Raw genomic sequence first — 12,904 nt, 5'->3', positions numbered from 1 at the left:
ATCCTAACCCAAACTCTAACCCTAACGTCAGGTGACAATTGTTTAAAAATCCGGAAAAAAATAGTATAAACCAATAGTTAAAGTGACATCCTAACCCAAACCCCAAATCTAACCCCAAACCCAAGCGACAATGGTTTGAAAATAGGAAAAACAACCAATACATAAAACTGACACGGAAAAGAAAGTATGTGGTACGGACACGGAAAAAAAATGATTAGATCCGTAACTATAACAAGGAAATTTGTGAGATCAGGAGATGCATGTTGAAATGTGCCATGCAATGAATGGGAATGAGAACCAATAGCGTTCGGCATCAATGATTCAAAACTGATACAACCTTGAAGCACTCTCAGAAATAGGTCCAAAGTTGTCACTGGAACGGTACGCTTTAAAAAGGTCCTAATATGTACCATTTTGATACATATATGTACCTTTGAGGAACCAGTATGCACATTTTAGGAACCATTATGTACCTCTAAGGTACCAATATGCACCTTTCAGGAACCATTATGTACCTCTACGGTACCAATATGCACCTTTGAGGAACCATTATGTACCTCTTAGGTACCAATATGCACCTTAAAGGAACCACTATGTACCTCTAAGGTACCAATATGCACCTTAAAGGAACCACTATGTACCTCTCAGGTACCAATATGCACCTTAAAGGAACCACTATGTACCTCTAAGGTACCAATATGCACCTTAAAGGAACCACTATGTACCTCTCAGGTACCAATATGCACCTTAAAGGAACCACTATGTACCTCTCAGGTACCAATATGCACCTTAAAGGAACCACTATGTACCTCTCAGGTACCAATATGCACATTTGTGGAACCATTATGTGCCTCTAAGGCAGTGGTTCTCAACTCCAGTCCTCGGAACCCACTGCTCTGCATATTGTGTAGAGATCGACCGATACTCATTTTTTTAAACCGATGCCGATAACAAATATTTGGATGCTTATGTGCCCGATAACCGATATGCTGAACCGATTTTTATTTACTGTTATACTTCTGTTTTTGACATAATTACTACAAAACTACTGAACTGAACAAACCCTTATAATAATAATAATAATAATAATCATCATCACAATCACTTCCTCTTTGCATACAAAGTCATAAATAGAGGGGTCTGAAAGAGTGAAGAATAATATTAATTTAATGAATCATGTAGAAACTTTATTCCCAATACATGGACCATTCCAAACACCCCTAACATTTCGTCAGAAATAGACTGATCCAAAGTTCGCGCTCCGGTTGCCAGGTTACGGAGCGGGAGAGAGAGAAAAGTATAGCAGAGTTGGCTGCTTGTTATACATAGTTTATAGAGTAAAACAGGTGGATTAAGTCTCTTTTTTGGGATATAATATAGTTTTGACCAGCAACCTGTAGCCTTCAGCAGTCCAACAAGTAGTTAGCAAAGAGATTTTACAAATAATATCACTGACTGCAATACTACATTCAGGAAAGTAACAATCAAAACGGCTTATATATCACTGAATTTCTTAACTGGTGACGTTATTTGATGTCAGAATAATTAATATTTTGTTGTTATAACTTATGAAATGGCTGTTGACTGCGCTGTTTATCTATGCATTCACTCGCGCATTAACTGTATTAAACTGTGACCGCTTGCGGAGGTAATAAATAATTAATTAATATCCACAGACATTTATTTAGATATTTTAGCAAAATAATGTCTATCTGGGAAATGTTAATATAACTTAGGGTAAATCTTGTTAAAAAATGTGGCTGTGCTTTAGCCTTCAACCCCGGTAAGTGATCAGCAATATGAACGTGATTTTACGATGCTAATGATAAGCATAAATAACAGAAAAACGAATTTAATTTAGCGGTTTTAATTCCACAAAGCATTAATCCATGGTTGTTTTATTCATGCAAAGCTACGTCGTTATTGGGACCGGATTTTATGGATCAGCCAGCGTGACTCTGTGAGTTCGTCTCTATTCTTGGACAAGCTGCATACATTGCTTTTAATATATCAACTTATTTAACATAACACACATTAATGCACAAATAAGATGTGTTATAAATGCCTCGTATGCAAAGTAAGTATACTCAAAGTCCTTTTAATGAAGTCACATCACTCCGCCGTCATATGTGCTGTGCACGCTGCTTCTGCTGCTGTGAGCTCCTCTCCTCAGGATGCGTCCGGCGCGCAATTCTCAATTCTCTCGTTTATCGGTCAATCCGATATTACAAAACCGATATCCGATCATCGGAAAATGCTCAAATATCGGGGAAAATATCGGAAAACAGATATATCGGTCGATCTCTGATATTGTGCATATCTCCATTATTTAACACACCTATTTCAGATCATCAGCTTGTTAGGATAGATTCCATGAACTGAACTGAGTGTGTCAGATATGAGAGACATCCAAAATGTGCAGAGCAGTGGGTCCCGAGGACTGGAGTTGAGAACCACTGCTCTAAGGTACCAATATGCACATTTGAGGAATCATTATGTACCTCTCAGGTACCAATATGCACCTTTGAGGAACCATTATGTACCTCTAAGGTACCAATATGCACATTTGTGGAACCATTATGTACCTCTAAGGTACCAATATGCACCTTTAAAGAACCACTATGTACCTCTCAGGTACCACTATGCACCTTTGACGAACCACTATGTACCTATCAGGTACCAATATGCACCTTTGAGGAACCATTATGTACCTCTAAGGTACCAAATTGCACATTTGCGGAACCATTATGTACCTCTAAGGTACCAATATGCACCTTTGAGGAACCACTATGTACCTCTCAGGTACCAATATGCACCTTTGACGAACCACTATGTACCTATCAGGTACCAATATGCACCTTTGAGGAACCACTATGTACCTCTCAGGTACCAATATTCACCTTTGAGGAACCATTATGTACCTCTAAGGTACCAAAATGCAACTTTGAGGAACCAGTTTGTACCTCTAAGGTACCAATACGCACCTTTGAGGAACCACTATGTACCTCTAAGGTACCAATATTATGCAACTTTGAGGAACCACTATGTACCTCTAAGGCAGTGTTTCTCAAACGGGGGTACGGGGACCCCTAGGGGTCCATGGCGTAATTGCAGGGGGTCCATAAAACCATATAAAAATATATATTTTTAATTATCTTATATTATTTATGGTTTTATTGAGAATAAGAAAATTTTAGTATTACTAAAACCAGAATAATGGTTGAAATTACATATGTTTTTAAATTACCTCATGTGTGTTTTTAATTTTTGCCCCAAATTGCTAATTTCACATTAAACAAAAGATTCAAATAACATAACATTCAGATAGACATTAAAAGTTAATACCAAATAAATTTAAGCATCTGAATTTTAAGAGAATGTTGTTCCAGAGAATTGGTTGTATATGAAGCATGTGTTGTGTAAATTTCAATGTAGTAGAATTAAATGTTAGTATTAAAAAGTTTATATTTACAAAAGAATGTAAATTTCAAATGGACATTGTTAAAATATGAATCTCTGGACATTAATGGTTGTTTTAATTTACAGGATGCAGTCAAATGATGTTCTGGAATTGACAAAGTTATTGTGATTGATTGTGTAATGTGTTGTCCAATTCCAATACAATTAAATTAAATGCAAGTTGCCAGTCATAAAAAAAAAAAAAAACTTAAATTGCATTCACTTACATTGCATTTCATACTAGCTTTACAATGTGAAAATCATTGTGATTGGAAAGAAAGCAGTGGATGGCAGGTGAAAACAGGGTTCCATGAGGCTGGTTTTAGATATTTTGGGGGTCCAACACTCCAAAAAGGTTGAGAAACACTGCTCTAAGTTAACAATATTCACGTTTGAGGAACTACTTTGTACCTCTAAGGTACCAATATGCACCTTTTAGGTACCAATGTGCACCCCAGTGACAACTTTTGTACCTTTTTGTACCATTTTTTTGAATATCCACACATCTATCCCAAATCTTTGGATGAACAATACCTCCAAGTAAGACATGTCTGCACTGACTTTTGTGTTAGCCAATGAAAATGCTTCAGATTGAATCATCAAGAATCCAATGTTTTTACTGTCATGACTTACACGATTGATGCTGATTCCAAACATGAATCTGCCCGGCCCACCGGCTCTATCCTTCCATTTCTCCCGTTGTCTGTTCTCTCCTCTTCTTCATCCTCCTGTGGATCACACCAAAGAAAAATACTGTATGACAACAGACATACCTCACATCCTACATAAACCTGACTCTGACCCTCCTCCCCCCTTCTTGCTGTAATCTAATTTGGTGAAAGATAACCGTAATGGGCGCTGTTTTAAATCAGGGTGACTCTGAGAAAACGGCCGTGACATCAGAGCATGCTTCAGGAAAGATGGCAGTAATGGATTTCTCATATTCAATCAGTCAGCGCCGGGGTCGGCAGGGCTCAGGTCTGTGGCTAATCGGATGAAGAAAGAGTCGAGTGGAGTCTCATTTGTTTCTTTTGCTCTTTCCTATCTAATTTCAATCTCTCTATTGATCTCAATTTTTCCACCTCTTGACAAGTCTGATATGTTCAGATGTCGTTCATATCTAACAATAAGGTCACATAAGATTGTCATCAGACATACTGACACAAAATGACCACAGAGAGAATATCTTAAAATGTTGATGTACATCATAAAATCAGTATGTGGCTTACAAAAAAGACCAAATGCATAAATGTAAACAAAGATATAAACAAAACCTCTCAATTACTGACATCTGAATACATTCCCTACTTTAATTCCACTCAAACCATTGGTTGTGGATCATTTCCAAAGGCAAGTGAGTGTCTAGACACGAGGCGAGAGCTTGCAATGGTTTGTTAGTCACGGATATTAATATTCCAGCGATCTCACCCTTAACCTTCCCCTCTCACCGAAATGTCAAGCACATCTAAATAAGCGCTTCTCCGTCTTTATATGGAAATGCATTCAGGCTTTTCAGACAGCCACCCTCCAACAAACGCATTCATGAGGCTGAAGAGGATGACTGGAGCCTTATTTCTCTCTGTCTGTTTTTTTATTTATTGTTGTGGAGGTTAAAGAACGAGTGGAGGTCATGAAAATTGCATTAGCGAACCTCACGAAAAGCAGCAACGGGTGTGTTACCTTATTCTGGTGAAAATGAGTCAATCACCTCTCCGAACACAACTGACTGTCATTGATTTATTAAAATGCAGCTCAACACAAGCATTTCTACTGTATATAAGGCTGAATATTTTGACTGGGCTGAAGTCAACATAATTTAAAGATACTGTACGTAATCAAATCTTATCGCTCACAGCGCTGAATTAGAAATTATAAAATCTGTCACTTATCAGTCACAGATAAGCAATCTTGACATCTACCAACAAACATAGTGTCTAAAAAGCCAGACCTGAATAAAAAAAAAAACAAGATTATCCAGTAATACAATATTTTTTCCAAATTGAATTAATGAATGGATGGATGGACTGACGGACAGATGGACACAAAAATAAATAAATTAATGGACAGATGGCTGGATGGTTGATAGACAAGTGAATGAATGACTGAATGAACGAATAAGCGAACGAACAAACAAACAAAATTGTGGGGGGTGGGATCATGGACGGATGGACGCATTGATGGTTGGAAGGATTGATGAATAAATTGATGGGTAGATAAAAGGGTGGTTTGGTGGATGGATGGACAGACTGACAAACTGACAGACAGGTGGATGAACAAAAGAATGGATGGATGGATGGATGGATGGATTGACACACTGATGGACAGGTGGAGGAACACATTAATTACTATATGAATTAATGAATTTGATGGGTTGACAGACTTTCAGACAGGTGAATAAATGAATCAATGAAAGGGTGGGTGCATGGAGTGACAGATGGTTGGTTTGATGGATGGATTTTTGGATGGATGGTCAAACTGCCAGACAGGTAGATAACCAAATGAATGAATGAATGGGTGGGGGATAGATGGACACACTGATGGACAGGTGGATAACCAAATGAATAAATAAATGAATGTGTGAGGAATGGATGGATAGATAGATGGATGGATGGATGGATGGATGGATGGATGGATGGACGGATGGACACACTGATGGACAGGTAAATAACCAATTAAATGAATGAATGAATGGGTGGGGGATAGATGGACACACTGATGGACAGGTGGATAACCAAATGAATAAATAAATGAATGTGTGAGGAATGGATGGATAGATAGATGGATGGATGGATGGATGGATGGATGGATGGATGGACGGATGGACACACTGATGGACAGGTAAATAACCAATTAAATGAATGAATGAATGAGTGGGGGGTGAATGGATGGACACACTGATGGACAGGTGGATAACCAAATGAATAAATATATGAATGTGTGAGGAATGGATGGATAGATAGATGGATGGATGGACGGATTGAAACACTGATGGACAGGTAGATAACCAATTAAATGAATGAATGAATGAGTGGGGGTGAATGGATGGACACACTGATGGACAGGTGGATAACCAAATGAATTAATACATACATGAATGAATGAATTGGATGGTTTGACGGACTGACAGATGGACAGGTGAATGAATGAATTTATGAATAAATGAATGAATGAATGAATTAATTAATTAATAAATTAATTAATGAACGAAAGGGTGGGTGGGTGCATGGAGTGGTGGATAGGTGGTTGGGTGGATGGATGTTTGGATTGATGGATGGACAGACTGACAAACTGGCAGACAAGTGAATCAACAGAATAATGAATGAATGGATGGATGGGGGATGGATGGATTGATGAACACTGATGGACAGGTAGATAACCAAATAAATGAATGAATGAATGAAAGGGGGATGGATGGACACACTGATGGACAGGTAGATAACCAAATAAATGAATGAATGAATGAATGAATGAATGAATGAATGGATGGATGGATGGATGGATGGACAGATGAATGAAAGGTTGGTGGGTGGGTGCATGGAGTGATGGATGGGTGGTTGGGTGGATGGATGTTGGGATGGATGGACAGACTGACAAACTGGAAGACACAGGGATCAACAGAATAATGAATGAATGAATGAATGAATGAATGAATGAATGAATGAATGAATGAATGAATGAATGAATGGACAAACTGATGGACATGTGGATAACCAAATTAATGAATGGGTGGGGGATGGATGGATGGACACACTGATGGACAGGTGAATAAATGAATAAATAAATGAATGTGTGAGGAATGGATGGATGGATGGATGGACACACTGATGGACAGGTAGATAACCAAATAAATGAATGAATGGGTGGGGGATGGATGGATGGATGGACAAACTGATGGACAGGTAGATAACCAAATAAATGAATGATTAATGAGTGGGGGATGGACACACTGATGGACAGGTAGATAACCAAATTAATGAATGGGTGGGGGATAGATGGATGGACACACTGATGGACAGGTGGATAAATGAATAAATAAATGAATGTGTGAGGAATGGATGGATGGATGGATGAATGGACACACTGATGGACAGGTAGATAACCAAATAAATGAATGATTAATGAGTGGGGGATGGACACACTGATGGACAGGTAGATAACCAAATTAATGAATGGGTGGGGGATGGATGGATGTACACACTGATGGACAGGTGGATAAATAAATAAATGTGTGAGGAATGGATGGATGGATGGATGGATGGATGGATGGATGGATGGATGGATGGATGGATGGATGGATGGATGGACAAACTGATGGACAGGTAGATAACCAAATAAATGAATGAATGGGTGGGGGATGGATGGATGGACACACTGATGGACAGGTGGATAAATAAATAAATGTGTGAGGAATGGATGGATGGATGGATGGATGGATGGACAAACTGATGGACAGGTAGATAACCAAATAAATGAATGAATGGGTGGGGGATGGATGGATGGACACACTGATGGACAGGTAGATAACCAAATAAATTAATGAATGGGTGGGGGATGGATGGATGGATGGACAAACTGATGGACAGGTAGATAACCAAATAAATGAATGATTAATGAGTGGGGGGTGGATGGATGGACACACTGATGGACAGGTGGATAAATAAATAAATGTATGAGGAATGGATGGATGGATGGATGGATGGACACACTGATGGACAGGTGGATAAATAAATAAATGTGTGAGGAATGGATGGATGGATGGATGGACACACTGATGTACAGGTGGATAAATAAATAAATGTGTGAGGAATGGATGGATGGATGGATGGATGGATGGATGGACACACTGATGGACAGGTAGATAACCAAATAAATGAATGAATGGGTGGGGGATGGATGGATGGACACACTAATGGACAGGTGGATAAATAAATAAATAAATAAATGTGTGAGGAATGGATGGATGGATGGATGGATGGACAAACTGGTGGACAGGTAGATAACCAAATAAATGAATGAATAAATGAATGAATAAATGAGTGGGGGGTGGATGGATGGACACACTGATGGACAGGTAGATAACCAAATGAATGAATGGGTGGGGGGTGGATGGACAGGTGGATACACTGATGGACAGGTGGATAAATGAATAAATAAATGAATGTGTGAGGAATGGATGGATGGATGGATGGATGGATGGATGGATGGACACACTGATGGACAGGTAGATAACCAAATAAATGAATGAATGGGTGGGGGATGGATGGATGGATGGACACACTGGTGGACAGGTAGATAACCAAATAAATGAATGAATAAATGAATGAATAAATGAGTGGGGGGTGGATGGATGGACACACTGATGGACAGGTAGATAACCAAATGAATGAATGGGTGGGGGGTGGATGGACAGGTGGATACACTGATGGACAGGTGGATAAATGAATAAATAAATGAATGTGTGAGGAATGGATGGATGGATGGATGGATGGATGGACACACTGATGGACAGGTAGATAACCAAATAAATGAATGAATGGGTGGGAGATGGATGGATGGATGGACACACTGATGGACAGGTAGATAACCAAATAAATGAATGAATGGGTGGGGGATGGATGGATGGACACACTGATGGACAGGTAGATAACCAAATAAATTAATGAATGGGTGGGGGATGGATGGATGGATGGACAAACTGATGGACAGGTAGATAACCAAATAAATGAATGATTAATGAGTGGGGGGTGGATGGATGGACACACTGATGGACAGGTGGATAAATAAATAAATGTATGAGGAATGGATGGATGGATGGATGGATGGACACACTGATGGACAGGTGGATAAATAAATAAATGTGTGAGGAATGGATGGATGGATGGATGGACACACTGATGGACAGGTGGATAAATAAATAAATGTGTGAGGAATGGATGGATGGATGGATGGATGGATGGATGGACACACTGATGGACAGGTAGATAACCAAATAAATGAATGAATGGGTGGGGGATGGATGGATGGACACACTAATGGACAGGTGGATAAATAAATAAATAAATAAATAAATGTGTGAGGGATGGATGGATGGATGGATGGACAAACTGGTGGACAGGTAGATAACCAAATAAATGAATGAATAAATGAATGAATAAATGAGTGGGGGGTGGATGGATGGACACACTGATGGACAGGTAGATAACCAAATGAATGAATGGGTGGGGGGTGGATGGACAGGTGGATACACTGATGGACAGGTGGATAAATGAATAAATAAATGAATGTGTGAGGAATGGATGGATGGATGGATGGATGGATGGACACACTGATGGACAGGTAGATAACCAAATAAATGAATGAATGGGTGGGGGATGGATGGATGGATGGACACACTGGTGGACAGGTAGATAACCAAATAAATGAATGAATAAATGAATGAATAAATGAGTGGGGGGTGGATGGATGGACACACTGATGGACAGGTAGATAACCAAATGAATGAATGGGTGGGGGGTGGATGGACAGGTGGATACACTGATGGACAGGTGGATAAATGAATAAATAAATGAATGTGTGAGGAATGGATGGATGGATGGATGGATGGATGGATGGACACACTGATGGACAGGTAGATAACCAAATAAATGAATGAATGGGTGGGAGATGGATGGATGGATGGACACACTGATGGACAGGTAGATAACCAAATAAATGAATGAATGGGTGGGGGATGGATGGATGGACACACTGATGGACAGGTGGATAACCAAATAAATGAATTAATTGGATGGATTTCATTGTGAAATCAGAATGATTCAAATCGTATCTTTATTACTGTGAGAAACAATAAATATGTATTTTACTACAGAATTATAAAACACGTATAACTCTACACTTAAAGAAATAAGATTGATATGTAAGGTACATAGATTGACCTTGACTGTAATTTCGTGCTGTCTATGACGTTAATGTTAAAACATCATGGTGGCATGTTCTTTACTACTGTCTAATTAACAGCTGCTCACAACACTAACATGAAAAATCATTACATAAAAAGAGTTGTTAGTAAAGTGAAAGTTTCATGTGACATGAACGCAATCGAGCTGAACTGTCGCTATTCAGCTGTGAATTGTGCTGTCTTCTGCCAAAAAAATGAGCTTATTAGCAATAAGAAATACATTGAAAAGGTGGGGGCTCAAATCGGACCCTGAGAGCCAGAATGGTCCTTGTCACAAAGTCACTCGCCCAGAACACAAAGTGTCACTTCGCCTCTAATAGCAAAGGTAATGACAGTGAGCGAAAAGGCGGCTGGATGCCAGATCCTCCATTGTCTAGTTTTGTACATCTGCCAGTGGAAAAGCATTTTACCACTGAGAGAGAGAGAGAGAGAGAGAGAGAGAGAGAGAGAGAGAGAGAGAGAGAGAGAGAGAGAGAGCAGATGCTCGCTACAATCAAAACTCTTCCATCAGTCCACCACAAGAAAAAGTTCATTACAATGGGCGCCCCAGAGGCGAAGATCAGCTTTAAAGGATCAGTTCACCCAAAATACTACGTACGGTCACATCATTTACGGTACACATATAATAAGGAAAGTTTTATTCCCCTAAGAGGTGCTAAAAAAGGTGGCTTTACATTGATAGTGTGCCGTTTCCCAAATATTTGCCTTTAAAGGGGGGTTCAACGGTACTTTATGCATTCTGACTTATTAACACAGTTTCAGAGTTGTTTCCTCATGCTAAAGTACGCAAAGTGTCAAAAAAGCAGTTGGACGTGTTACAGAGTATTTCTGTGTCGAATGCACTTCTTCAGGGTGTGTAAAAGGTTCGGAAAGTTTTTTTTTTTTGGAATGACATTACAGTGTGTCAATGATAATATCATTGCAATTTTAGTTGGGCTATTACTTTAAGCTTTAAATTCACTTATAGACCCACTGTCATATTTTTAAAACCGGCACAAAGAGTCTGCTTACACGTGGCAACTAAAATACAAGTACCTGTGTGTGTATGTGTGCTTGGGTGAAGGCCAGGAGCCACTCAGTGCAGCAGTTACAGGAAGCCAGAGGTTACAAAGCTGGCGATTAGACAGACAGTGCATTAGATTATTGTTCCTGGCAGATACATAAGGTCGGTCACATTGAGAGACTGCTGGCGTGCAAAAAGGTGGGATAGGTTTTCCAGAGGGAGGCTGGATTATAGGAGTAAGGGGTTGATATCCAGATGTTGGATGAACTTCAGAAAACATGCTGCATAATCCAATGGATGTCTTGGTGGCTTTAAAGGTCAGGATTGTGGAGAGAAGTCGTGCCTCATGTGTAACTCATGCAACATGACAGTGAAGCTTCGGTTATAACATCACTTATTACTTTGGGAAAAACATCAATTATTATTATAAAGTTCACCCACAGGTTTTTCTGTTCAGTTTGTCCCAGACTCACACAGCTATGCAATTATCTAAAAATGAGAGTCTATTAGTTTGGTATTAATGTAACTATTTCAGATGGTTGAAGTTTGGCTAGTTGCTTTAGATGCTATTACAGGTCTTCTGGTGTACAGCTTTCAGCCAGAAAACTGCAAAGTAGATCAGTAGACTTAATGGCGATAATCAAATGTCTGGCTACACTTTGACTATTTCAAAACAAACACAATTGTACTTTCTGCTCACTAATGTCCTCAGGAACTAAGCTATCTGTGTAAAATCTCTGCGCAAACAGACCTCTATCAGAACTGACTGATGTGTTATATTTAGAAAGTGTTGGAAAAAGTCCCTTAAAGAAAAAATAAGGAAGTCAGCAATTTGTAAAAACTTTTAAACAATGATTGCCCAAATATTTACCTTAAATAATTGCAACTTCAGTCGAGTTCCTGACTATATGCGCAAACTTGCATTCAGTGATATACACCCCCAAAAAATAACATGGGTAAAGCCAAAAGTAACAAATTATACAATATGGAAACACAAATGACCCCTTGCAGAATTCTTGAGTAAAAGTCAGGTCATTAGATCCAGAGGGCTTTCTGGGGACTTTTTACCCCTATATTGTTGTTTTTGCAATGGTAAAGTGTGCATATGTAATCTTTTCTCAGTTACAGTACTTTTTTAATTTAATTTAATTTAATTTAATTTAATTTAATTTAATTTAATTTAATTTAATTTAATTTAATTTAATTTAATTTAATTTAATTTAATTTAATTTAATTTAATTTAATTAGTAAAAGTCTTACCCTGGGTTCACACCAGCCGCGTTTGAGGCGTTAAACTAGCGTCTATCGCAGCTAGTTTGGCGCTTGAACATTTTGAGTTTACTCGCTTCATTTGCGCGTGAAAGTCGCGCGTGAAATTGTAGTCATGGGACGGGCTTCTGCGACTCCGCTCGCTTCCTGTAATCACGTCACTACTAAAGCAAGCTCCTGATTGGTTAACATGCAGCGTTTTTCCACCAAAGTTC

The 12,904-nt window shown here is 39.0% G+C and overlaps 1 protein-coding gene across 3 annotated transcripts in view; it reads right to left on the bottom strand.

Moving 5' to 3' along the window:
• The window catches only part of pard3aa (par-3 family cell polarity regulator alpha, a), a 556,247-nt gene that overhangs the window by 270,213 nt on the left and 273,130 nt on the right, over positions 1–12,904 (bottom strand). For all 3 annotated transcript variants that reach the window (XM_073813113.1, XM_065294770.2, XM_073813112.1), the window contains one exon: positions 4,093–4,187. In XM_073813113.1, coding sequence (XP_073669214.1) covers positions 4,093–4,187 — 95 coding nt within the window. The remainder of the gene's footprint in view (positions 1–4,092; positions 4,188–12,904) is intronic.

The sequence above is a fragment of the Paramisgurnus dabryanus genome, chromosome 22, assembly GCF_030506205.2.
Source record: "Paramisgurnus dabryanus chromosome 22, PD_genome_1.1, whole genome shotgun sequence".
Lineage (NCBI taxonomy): Eukaryota > Metazoa > Chordata > Actinopteri > Cypriniformes > Cobitidae > Paramisgurnus > Paramisgurnus dabryanus.
Note: the sequence above shows the minus strand (reverse complement) of the source record. Positions and strands in the feature narration are given on the sequence as shown.